Source organism: Camelus dromedarius, chromosome 4 (assembly GCF_036321535.1).
Source record: "Camelus dromedarius isolate mCamDro1 chromosome 4, mCamDro1.pat, whole genome shotgun sequence".
NCBI lineage: Eukaryota > Metazoa > Chordata > Mammalia > Artiodactyla > Camelidae > Camelus > Camelus dromedarius.
In genome coordinates, this window is record NC_087439.1 from 8,026,246 (window position 1) to 8,039,301 (window position 13,056).

General features: G+C 40.6%; 1 protein-coding gene across 1 annotated transcript in view; it reads right to left on the minus strand.

The window, feature by feature from the left end:
- CNTNAP5 (contactin associated protein family member 5) overlaps nucleotides 1–13,056 on the minus strand; it is a 741,033-nt gene that overhangs the window by 384,421 nt on the left and 343,556 nt on the right. The window contains exon 6 of the mRNA XM_010979356.3: nucleotides 8,524–8,708. Coding sequence (XP_010977658.3) covers nucleotides 8,524–8,708 — 185 coding nt within the window. The remainder of the gene's footprint in view (nucleotides 1–8,523; nucleotides 8,709–13,056) is intronic.

A 13,056-nucleotide genomic window follows, 5' to 3' on the forward strand; every position in this document is an offset into this window, starting at 1 on the left:
TCTTTATGTTCCTTCCCACCGTCCTAAAACGTGGGGAAACATGAAATTAGCAACTCCGCAAATCACAAATCTTAACTTTAAAACTAGGAAGAAAAGTGGCCGCAGTAAAAACGGTTTTGAGTCTTGTAAGCATGCAGAGGCCAGGATAAGGACCACCCCTCCTTCCGAGTGAAACCTGGTCACGAGGACGCTTTCTGGAGACTGGCCACACAGATCTAGGCTCAAATCCTGTTTCCGTTACTCCCTGGCTCGTGAGGAGTCGGGGTGGGAGACTGATCAGTCGCTTTTGTCTGGGTTTTATATCCGAGACATCTCCCTCACTAGGATGTTTGAAGGATTGAACAAAATCACCAAATGCCACACAAAAGAGGTGGTCATTTTTTTTTCCTTCCATTTTTCTCCCCTTATTTCCATTTTGCATCTACTTAACATGCCTTTTCCTTATCTTATTTTCTTCCATTTATTTTATACTGCTACAGCAGCTGCGAAACAGTTTCCCTGGTGATCTGTAGTGGTTTTGATCACCAAACAAACAGTTGTATTATGTGAGGCCAATCCTTTCATCGTGTCTGAGCTCTAGCAGAAGTGCCCACTGGGCAGTGCCAAGCTCAAGTAAGGGCAGCTAGGAGTGGCTCTGAGCACAGGGACCTACTATGAACTTCTTATGGAAAGAAAAGCAGGGTGTAAGTTGATGGGTGTAAGCTGATAGCTTTAAAATTCACGGAAATAAACTTCAAAAAAAATTTTCTTAACTATTTGAGTATGTATTACATACCAGACACAAATCTATAGAAATAAACTGAAATTAAAAAAAGAAAGTCTTAACCCTTATGATGAGCTTAAGTTCTATGGCTGGGGTGGGGATGAACAGATAGATAATTAAAAATAAATTAACAATAATATATTGTAAAGTGGTAAGTGTCTTTGAAGGAAAACTGAATAAACATTATTGGGAGGATGCAATTTTAGAAGCAAATAAGAAATATCTTTTAACCCATATGTTTCTTCTGTTGATTCAGTTTCCTATTAAAAATACTTTTTTGCATGTGGTACCAAACGTAAAAAGTTTAGAGTGTATCGTGAAGAATGGAGCTTTTTTCTTCATTGATCCTGCTCTTATGTGCTCATCCTTATCCTTCCAGAAATTTCTGTACTTTCAAGGTCAACACTTGTCTATTGTTTTAAACACAGACACTGAGACAGGAGGGAAGAAGGCAGGGCACGACCATTAAAAGAATGACAGCAATTAGCACCAAGATGGCGGAAGAGTCAACTCCCAGTAGACCTTGAGGCTCAAGACAGTGAGATTTGACTGCCAGTGACCTTGAGCTTTATTATACACTCATTGTAATGCAACAGCTGCTAAATGACACACCCATAGGTGCCAGAACAGTTTCAAGGCTGCCTATAAAAGGTCAAAAAGTGGGCAGTGGCCCACTTCCTGAGAATCCTCACCCCTTTCCCCAAAGTAATTGGAATAATCCTGCCACTTGTTAGCATATGAAATTACCCAGCCCATAAAAACTAACAACCCTGCACCTCATGGCCTTTCTCTTCTTCTGAGACGGCCCACACTCTGTCTATGGAGTGTGTATCTCTCTGAATTAATCTACTTTCACTCAACTGTGGCTCACTCTTGAATTTTTTCCTGTGTGAAACCAAGGACCCTCACTTGGCGGGGTGAATCCTGGGGACTCGACTGAGACCTGGGACACAGCCATCTTCTCACATCCCATTTTCCTACATCAATACTGTTTACACCGCACTGTACATTGGTTTTTTTTTTTTCATTTAACGATTTATACTGGAGATGATTCCACACCCGAACATTCTCTATAACAGATGTATAATCCTGCTGTAGGAGTTTGTCAGGTGCACACACACTACAAGGTGAGCCCAAGGTCAAGGCCTGAGAGACCACTGGTAAAGATAAAAGAGCCACTTCAGATTTGGATGATTTGTGACTTACACAGACAGCAGAGAAGTGTAGCCAAATATCCCAGCTCCCTATGTTTCCTGTCTCACAAACGAAAAAAGGTAATACTAAAACAAAAAGGGCCAGATGACTCTGCGGGGTGAGCTGTGGGAGTCCTCATTGCTACAGATCTGGGACTAGATTTCAGCTAATCAACTCTATGTGATGCAAGTCTATTATGAGAGGGCAGGGCAGACCACCTCTTGCCTCATCAGAACTTAGGAAGTACCAAAAAACTGTGTCATGACAGCCTCCTAGGGGGCAGGGAGGTGAATGGGAGATGGCCTTGGAGTCACCAATTGAAGGTCTCCATCCTCTTGAGTCTCAGGAAGAATACAAGGCATCTGTCAAGACTCAGATCAGCTGAGGAGTATGGTGGACCTGACTGGGTGGCCCATGTGGACAGTGCAAGGTCACTGGGGCACCTGGAGTAGCTGTTTCCCTTCAGGGCTTACCATAATTATTAATTAACCCACCTGTGATGGGCTTTTGAGGAGTTTCCAATCTTTATTACCCTTAATATGTACCCCAGTACACACATGTGCTTATAATTGTAGGATAAATTGCTAGAAACAGAATCATTGGATTGATGAGGACTTGTTTCGCATTTCGAAGATGTTGCCCTCTTTTTGCTATTGTATTAAGTACAGTCCCACTCACAATAGATTAAGTGATTCCTGTTCCTTCATACCCACACCAACATTAAAAAGATTTTATTCTTTGCAGTCTAAACTTAAAAAAAGCACTGTAGTATTTTTTATACATGAATATTCTTTACTTATTTTTCCACTGAGTTACTTTAAAAAAATATTTGTAGGGTCTTTTTATTCATTAACTAATTTTTGATGTACTTTTCCAAGTTATTAGGGTGGGTGATATCTTTATATGTGTATCTTTTTGTGGAAGTTCATGTGGATTTTCAAAAATATTGTATGGACAAAATTTTTCATATATTTTATTTCCAGGTTTCTGAAACTTATGTCATACTTGGACCTTCCATAATCTTTGATTATAAAAGTACTGGCTCATATTTTCTTTAAAACTTTAATAAAATTCATTTTTGAAGATATATATATATAGACACCTATTTTTTAATGCTTAGAGGGTTTAGTTGAATCTAGTGTTTTATTTTAACTAGGAATTTTTATTAAGATATTTTATTTAAAAAGGTCTTTTTAATATTTATGACATGGTAACACATAAATCTTATATTTTAAAAATATGTTTTAATACTTTTAATATGTTAAAAATATGTTTAATACTTTTAAAGTGGTTATGTAAAAAAGGATTACTGAGCATTCTAGATAATAAAAGATTTCTTGGATTGCACACTCTCAAAGAAATAGAATCTCACTAAGACCATAAAAATCTCTTTTCTAAAACTCTTCCACTCCAAGCTAGAAGTAAATGAATTACAATAATCTTAAAAGAGTAGAAAACTAACAAGATGCTTCTGAGTTGTTCAGGCTCGTACTTTTTAGCTAATCTGATGTTATGACTAACAGGCTCCCCTCCCTGTGCGCTCTTTTCTTAGAATAACTTAGCCTTTCACCCTAGAGGTCTTGAAATGTCATGCACTAAACCTCAAGAAAATGAGCAGACCCTCCTAAATTCTTCCAGAAGAACATCTTGCCAAGATGAAAGGAAAGTAGCCCCTTCTCACACCCTGATTGTCATCACCCTCCTGTTCCCATTTTTCTATAAAACCCCAGGACCCTTACCCCAAGGCAGGCTCACAGTCTCTAAGGCATGGCCTTGCTCTGACCTCCTTTGTCTGGCAAAGCAACAAAGCTGTTCTTTCCTGATTCTTCCAAAACTCTGCCTCTGCCTCTCAATTCGGCTATTGGGGTTCAGAGGGTGGTTTTTTTCAGCAACAATCTTTCTCACAAGCATTTGGAAAAAAAATCACATGAGCTGAGTGATGTGAACTGGGACAACATTCCAGTGGGAAGTAAAGGATCTACACCCTTCCTGCTTCTTGTTTTGTTGGTGGAAGATCCTATGAGCCTTTGTCTGTTTGTCTTCCAGGCAGGAGGAGAAGCTGATGACTGCACACCTGTGTGTGCCAAATTCCTTTCCAGATGCCTCATGGAAAGGCACTTGATTGATATTCTTGATGTAGTCTAAGACCGAGGACTGAAAGCTACCATATTTTCCAGCCAAGTATCTCCACATCAGGCTGAAATTTGAAGAGGAGCTTAGATTTGTGGAATGTACATGTCCCTGGTGTAGAGTTTGGCAGAGTACAGCTCGAGACCAGCAAACGTGCTCTGACAATGGGTCTCTGGAGCTCAGGGGCCTGAATTCAGTCATTCTTCTACTTGGTGGTAGCAGGGCTCATGTTCCACATTTGACTTATGGTCGATATCAAATTGAAAATGTGGATTCTGATTAAGAGGCAACATTGTTATGACAAAGACCTTAGTTTCTGTTCCTTAGATTCTTAGCTCTGTTCCTTCCACTAAGAGTGCTAATACTGCTTCTGAAACACAGCAGGACTCAGTGTGGTCCTCCTGGATACAAACCCTTTCTGTGTCCCCCATTTCTTGTTGGTAGGAAACAGGCTTCATTCATCTCCCTTGACCCTCCCTGAGCTCCAAAGGGCAGATTCAAAGAGTTGCTAATCAGGGAAGGGAGGGAATGCAGAGACTAGGGAGGAACAATCTGGAAACAACAGTGCAGCCTTGGGGCAGGGTCCTGGCTCCTCCTTGAGGAACACACAGAACACTGTGTCTTTGGGTTCTTCTGCAAAAACTAAGACCCCCACCCAGGTGGAGAATGTCAATTTCAGACTGAGCACAGGATTCCTGGAGGCCTGCCCTGTTACCTCCCCACCAGCCAATCTGAAGACAATCTCCACACCCTTGTACCCCTCATCCCAAACTTTGCCTATAAAAACTTCTTCTCCTTGAAAACCTTTGGGGAGTTTGGGATGTTTGAGCATGAGCCTCCCATTCTCCTTGCTCATCCCTACAATAAACCTTTCTCTGCTCCCAACTACTACCTCTCATTTTTTTTGACCCCTCTATGCATCGGGCACACAAAATTTTGCTTGGTGACATCTCTGGGTAACTAACTTAAGAGTTTTCACTTCCCAGGTCTATAAAACTAGTTAGTGTCACGTGGTAGCTACAACACAGGACCACTGTCCCCAGTGCTCTTCTCTCCCCATGGACTTAAAGGAGGGGAGTCTTCAAAGGCTGGAGAGCTCTTGTTGTTCCAGAGACTTGTCCCAGCACAAAACTCTCCTCACCCAATGGAGCCGATTTCTACTGTCTCTGCTGAAGTCAGTGTGTCTTCTTTTAGGTTCATGTGGCGGCACACCCCGAAAGGGGCTCAGTTCTCTGAAGTGGAGGTTGCATTAGAAGAACATTTCAAGATTTTTTTTTTTGGTTGTTGGTTATTTTTTCTCCTAGGAAACACTTTTTTTAAGGCACCAAGAAATTCAGGCTCTTCTAGAAGAAATTCATTCCAACTTGACAAATTGAGTGACATCCTTGGATTTCTTCCCCTAGATGCTGACATTCACTTTAATGCCACTTGTCTGTGACTCCATATGGATTCTCCACACTGGATACTAAAGGTAGGTCGACATTAGTCTGAAAATCAGTGTTAAATCAGGCAACTGCGTGAGCTTTAGAACCATCTCTCGGGCCATTAGAGGCAAAGTCTTTGGGGAACTAGTGAAACTTAATGATGATTTTATGTTGGCTATTGTCCTCAAGTTCATAAAATATATCTTTGCTTCAAGATAATTCCAATATTGTTTGTATTCTTTGTTTTTTCAGTCACTTAAAGCTGACAAAGGAGAGTGATTGATATTCATAGATTTTCAGTTATCAGCAACTAAAAAAAATCCTGCCCCGTATCTTGCCTTCTGAGTCAAAGAATGACAAATACTCTTTCAAAGTTAATGAATGGCCTCTCTTATCAATAGTGAGCTAAATGAAAATTAGGACCAAAAGAGGAGATCTTTCTTACTGCTCATGATAGTGATTGGGGAAAAAAACAAAGTCAGACCCTAAGTTTTCAATTATGCACCTCTACTGTTCTGTCACATATCCCACTGGTGACTGAAATTGTCTGCTGACAGGATTTCCAACCATCTGTCCAGCAACCCTCTCCATCCACCTCCAGACAAACCTAAGCAAAAGAGTTACTTTCAATAACCTTCAGAGTCACTGCCCTGAAACAGTGGTTCTCAAATGTTAGGTACATCAGAGACACCTGGAGGGTTTTTAAAAACAATTATTAAAAAATAAAATTATTGAGCCCCTCTCCCAGAGTTTCCAACTCTGTAGGTTTGGATGGGACCTGTGCATTTTCATTTCTGATACATTTTCAGCAGAGGCTACTTTAGCTGGCTCCTGAAACATATGTTCAGAATGGCTACTCTGTAACATAAGACCAGCCATGTCACTGCTCTGCAAAAAATTGTTCATGGGCTCCTTTTCCCATCAGTACCTGGGTCTGCCATAATTCTTACATTTTCTCTCTCACTAATCCCCTGCCTTAAGTGGTGTGTTGATAAAGGCTTAAAATCTGGCTGTTCAGGATCCTTACAATAGCCTTTAATAAAAAAGAATATGAAAAGGAACATATATATCATCCAGTTATATATCTATATATAGCTGAATCACTATGCTATACACCAGAAATTAACACCACACTGTAAACCAACTATACTTCAATAAAAAAAAAAATCTGGCTGTTCAGGGTGAAATGCACACACACACACCTCTATACGTATGTGTGTGTGTGGGCACACACTTGCATTCAAGTGTCAGATTATTTCATGACATAAGCATTGTGTAGACACAATTTACTGCTAATGAAAAATATGCAAACTTTTACTATAAATTCCATAAACTTATTGATTCTCATAAAATGCTTTTGTTGATTCTTCACTGAATTTTCATCCGTAATCACACACAGACTCTATCATATAGTCTTTTTTTTTTTTTGCCTTATTTTTTTTAAACAACCCTGTATAGATATAAAAATTATTCTTAACACACAGGTTGGAGGAAACTTCAGGCTTCAAGCCAGACTTGGCCTACAGGCTGCAATTTGCCCATCCCTGGTCTAGACAGTCCACAAAGCAATCAGTCAAAGCCTGATCGATAGCATTTGCCAATATCCATGGTGTAAATATCCCCACCTTGATGGATTTCACACTATTGAGCAGATGTCACTAAATCTGGAATTGGGAAGACCTGCACTGTAGCAGCCCCGTAGAATGTATTTCCCCCCATGCAGATAGAGCAGAAGTAAAAGTCAGAGACACATAGATAGATACACAGAGAGATACAGGGATAGGTAGGTAGAGATAATAATGAATTGATTACCTTTGAAAAATATTTTGATGAATTATAAGCTTATATAACTTAATTTCTCATAATGGCCCTATTTACCAGCCAGCTTACACAATTCCTGAAAACCTACCAGTTGGCCTTCTTGAGTCAGTACCAGCTGGCTCCAATGCACCACTGCCAGCCTATTGTTTCAAACCCCATAGACACTGGACCGTGACTCTTCACGCACAGTGTGCTCTCTGGCCTGGCCTGCCTTTTTCCCCTGCCTCATCAGGCTAACCCTGCTCTCCTCTCAAAATGGAGCAGCACCTCCTGCTGGAAGCCTTCCACCATCTTTCAAGGTTGAGCAGGTGCCCTCTGCCCCGATTCCCTCCCCCCACCCCCACCACCCCCCGCACAACTCTGCCTGGTGGCTCTCACCTCCTTGTTCTGCACAGGTGTTTCAGGCCTGACTCTGCTTTGAGAATGTGAGTCTCTCCAACTCAGAGGCTCTACCTTGGTATCTCTCTCTCTCTCTTTTATTTTTCGTGCCTACAACAGAGCCTGGCGTATAATCGAAGTACAACATAGACAACTTCAACTAAACTACTAGCCAAGATGGATAACTTGTGGCTGCCAGTTTGCAAAATGCCATGCGGCCTTCTTTGTGTTACAGACAGGTGCACCTCCTTGTGCTTCTTTTAGGTGAGAGCACGAAAGAACTAACCATCCATGTGTATTGGTCAAAAGTTTGCTTGGGAATGAAGATTAAAATCGAGGGCTTATCTTGTACATTTTCTGTTTCTTTGGATTGCGTTTATCATTTCTTTTTTAGTTTATTGTGGCATAATTGCTCTTTTAACTTTCTATTAGTACAATTTCTCTATTTCCTATTACCCTAGCTAGCTGACACTGACTTTCAAAAGAAGAATGCCTGAATGTAAGCCAGAGACTAGACAGACGGTGAAGACTACAAGCAAAAAAGAAAAAAGTTTTAAAAAGTACAACGGAGACTTGCTATTTTAAAACACCTTGTTAGTTATCACCGTATTGGGCAAGGCGTTTTCCCCAGGCTCACGGCTCAGACTCTCCGTGGACTCCTCCCCTGTGGGTCCCTGGGCTTAGATGGAGATAAAGATAAACCTCGATAAGATTTGTCAGGGCCCCTCATCTTCTCAGTTGCTCTTTGGTTTGCTGATTCTCTTACTGATTCTGAGCAAGGGATCTGGGGATCTTCAGGGGAAGTCAACTCACCTCATAGTCGATGTCTAAGGCATCCGCCTCGCCCTTGGTCCGGAAGTGCTGGGTATGCTTGTCCACGGTGAAGTTCACCTGCTTGCCCACCCGCTCGAGGAGGACGGAGTGCCAGTGCTGGTCGTCCAGGAGGCTGCCCAGGGTGGCCGCGGGTGGGCTGCTGCTCAGCCGGGGTTTGCTGTCATCTGTGAAGGGGACAGGGAGACGGGATGGCATCGGTGCCCCAGGGCAGCCTCTAGCGCTAGACCGTTCTACAGGCAAGACCACCTCTCTCCAGCCAAAGCTAAAGGATGACTCTTAGTCTACACGCCCGGAACGGCGCTGGGATTGGGGAGGAAAACCCGCCTTTTCCCACAGATCCCAGGGCCAAATTCTAGGTCAACTGATATACACACATCCCTGTAGACATGAAACGCCATGTTTTCAGGGCCTGCACAGTTAAATAATAAAAGGAACTATATACTGATATTGAAAATAGGGGTGACCACATTTAGAAATAATGTCCATTCTTTGCATTTGAGTGACTTGAATGGAGAAAGGGAATCTTGAGTTGTGCTTTGAAGGAAGATTGACCTCTGGATGAGTACAGGGAAGACAGAGGGTACACTGAGTTAGGGAAACCCCTGGGCCAAGGCCACGATGAGGAAATAACCATTTTAGCCTCCATTTTCACATGCCTACTCTATGGACGGCACTGAAGTAGGGATTTTATAACCTCCATCTTTAACGCTCTAAGGCAAAATTATTACATATGTTTGACAAATAAGGAAACTGAGGCCCAGTGAGGTTAAGCCCGGGCAGAGGTACAGCCAAGGTTCAAATCCAGGTCCACTGGACCCTTTGACTCTGACCTTGGCACAGCTCAGATGTGCTGATTCAGCCTAAGTTGAGCATGGAAGGCTCCCTGCCTTGGGAGGAGGATGTGAGAGATTCAGAGAGAGACGCATTTCTCAATCATGTCTGCCTGGTCCCCTCGCCTCTCTGTCCCTCCTCCAACTTTATGGAAGTCCCTGCCTGTACCCTTCTGTCAAAAAGATTATAGCTTTTTTTTTCTTTTTATTTTCCCCCTGCAGAATGGCTCAGACTTAGCAAAATGAACAGTTAAATGCAACTAAGTCTTGTGCATAAACCTTCTGATTTTTGAAGATCTGATGTATGCGGTACCCTTAGTAACTGAAAGCGAAATGTCTCCCTCTTCTCCCCTAAGATGTGTTTTTTTCACCAGAACAGCTGCCACAGCCCACTCCACAGTGTGGCATTAAGGGGGCAGGAGCTGCCACTTCCCCTGTAGGCTGCTCCCTCCCACCTCCAGTATGGTCCTAAGGCGCTCCCTCCTTCATCGAGCAACACTGTTGCTTCCTGTGGGGGAGCAGGTGGGGGCATCAAACTCACTGTCTTTGAAAAGTAAAAGCTGACTTTACTCAACTGATTTATTCACTGCAATATGTATTTGTTCCACATCGTTTGAGTTCTTACATTGCATCAAATGATGCTAATAAATTAATAGATATTTTCCCTTTTCTTTTTCCCTCCTTTCTCTTTCCTTTCCTTTCCACCTTCCTTCCTTCCTTCCTCCCTCTCTTCCTTCCTTCCTTTCATCCATAAGAAGGTATGGATATCCACCTGTCTTGCTCAGTGACAGATGATGTACAGAGGAGATAGAGGAGACACAGAGTTGAAAGGCACACCTCCCCCTCTGAAGTTTTCAATGTGGTGACTGCTAATAGGGACCTGATAACATGCATGCTGCTGGTATGAACATCAGGGTGCCCAGGAAATACAGGGGAGGGAGCTGTGGGGACCATTTGATAGAGCAGTGCCAGGCATAAATTTGGCCAGACAAGGAGCATTGTTACACAGCCAGGAGAAGTGCATGCCAGGGCTGGGGGGCGTAGGGGAACTCTGTAAAGGGATTCCAGGCAGCAGAGTGCCGTGACCATGCAGGGCTGGCTTACAGCCTCCAGGACAAGTGTGTTAGTGTGAGCTAGGTTACAGCTTGTGTTTTACTTTTAAGAAATGGGAGCCACTGGTGAATCAGTAAGTCTGAGATGACTAACTCAGGTGAACATTTAAAAGAGGTTTTATTATCCCACTCCTGGGTGTATATCCAGAGGGAAGTCAAATTTGAAAAGATATAGGCACCCCACTGTTCACAGCAGCACTATATACAATAGCCAAGACATGGAAACAACCTAAATGCCCATTGACAGATGACTGGATAAAAAAGTTGTGGTATATTTATATAACAGAATACTACTCAGCCATAAAAAAGAATAAAATAATGCCATTTGCAGCAACATGAATGGAACTGGAGATCTTCATTCTAAGCGAAGTAAGCCAGAAAGAGAAAGAAAAATACAATATGATATGACTCATATGTGGAATCTTACAAAAAAAAAGGAAAAATAAAAAAGAAGACATTAATGAACTTATCCACAGAACAGAAACAGACTCACAGACATAGTGAATAAACTTTTGGTTACCAGGGTGAAAGAGGGTGGGAAGGGATAAATTGGGAGCTGAAGATTTGCAAATGCTAACTACTATATAAAAAATAGATAAAAAATAATTTTTCTGTACAGCACCCACCACCACCATTGTCACCACCATCTTAATAGGCCAGAAAATCTGCAGAGTGAAAAACATCAGTAACTCCATCCTTAATCTCTTTAAGGATAAAGTCAGCTTTAGTCACCATGTCCTAACCTTGGCTCACAAAGTTTGCTATTATCATTCCATCTAATAATTACACTCTTAATTTTAGGACTTCAAAAGGAATAAAAGGCACAACTCCTTAAATAAAATGTAGCTACTTTTCTCTTACTGCAGCTAATGAAACCATAAACCTTAATTAATGCATTTAACTTTTCATGCCGAATAGCTCATGAAATTTTCATGAGTACTTAAAGCAATTTGTTGACCTTTACTCCAAAGTGAATTAATATCGCTCCTTTACATTTTCATTTGTTTCACCAATTTTTTTTTACTGTCCAAACATAATGAAAAATAAAACCCCATCTCACCAAATTTTTTAAAATACGTAAGTCACTAAGTATGGAAGGACTTATAAAAATGTTCATAACTTTTTACCTAGTAACCTACTTTCTGGAAATCTATCCTAAGGCGGGGAAAAAAAAACTGACACATAGTGATTTTTTTCCCTAAATATCTAATAATTAAAAAATTGGAGATAATGTCCAATCATTTGGAAAGAAAGAGAAAAAAAAAACTTGGAATAAGCTTGGATAGAATCACCAGATGGAATATTATGTAATCATCCAAATGGATTTGATGAGATGTCTATGAAGTACTTATTTCAAAAGTGTACTCAGTAGTGACTGCCATTTTTATGAAATAAAAAGTAACTTTTAGTAAAGGTGATATTCAATAATTACACCTTACTGGTTTAAAATATATAAAAGCAGGATAGAAGAGTATCAACATAGAAAAAATGACAACTATGGAAAAGGAGAGAAGCCCTGTGTGCAAACAAAAACCAAGAACGCATTTTCTCAAATATTAACAAAAGTTCTGATTTTTTTTTCTTTGTTTCAGAATGCGCATAAATCTCTTTCATAACGGGAAAAATAAACTTCATTAAATACATAATCAGGTCCACTGAAAACTATACAGGTGATGTGTGAATTATTGAATAGCTCCTGCATTGCAGGTTACTTTTTAATTAACAAAAAAATGGCAGGTGTGATGTATTTCATGCACTTTCTCCATGACTCTTTCTATGCTGATATTCAGAAATCGTGTATTAAAACAAATTGAGCAAAGTTAGTTTATGCAGTTTGATAAAGAGGAAATTCTGCTCTTCATCAAGCAGGATATTTTGAATTTTACCTACACGAGGTGTTACTGTGAAGAAAGAAGAACGTTAGCCCTAGGAAATGTTCCATTTTACCTAGACATGTTCATTATTAGAAGTTACAATAAAAACTTCATTCTCAAAAGCTTATCCAACTCTTTATCCTGTAATATATATCTCAAGTTTTATCTCAGTGGCCATAATGGTTCATTGACTAGTTTTAACTAGTTTCCAATTTATTATGGCAAGATAAAATTGCCTGTGGGCAATTGTGGAGAACAAAGACAATAAAAATATGCAGAAGCTACATTCTAGGCCAGCATCATATTAGAGTGGGAAAAAAAGAAACCTTTTATTACTAATTAAAGAAAACACTTGTTTTTATGTGGTTTGAGATATAATTAAAATGAAGCAAAGTAAATACTACTCAAGGTCCTTAAGCATATGACAATTCTTAAAGGAAGCTTGAAATGTTTGCCAAATATTTCTAACTTGTTTTTCTCATCCTCCTCCCCCACCCCCACTGCCAACATACTGATGATAAACATGTCAAATTCTTCACCCTTAGAACTAACATTTTTCTGGCTAAGGGTATGCATATTGCAATGTCTTCACCCAAAATTCTTCTTTGATTGACTCTTTTTCTTCCTTGGGCTTAACTTAACAGTTTAAACATGGATGCCACTTTTGAAATCTGTGAATTGCACTTGGCCTGAGCA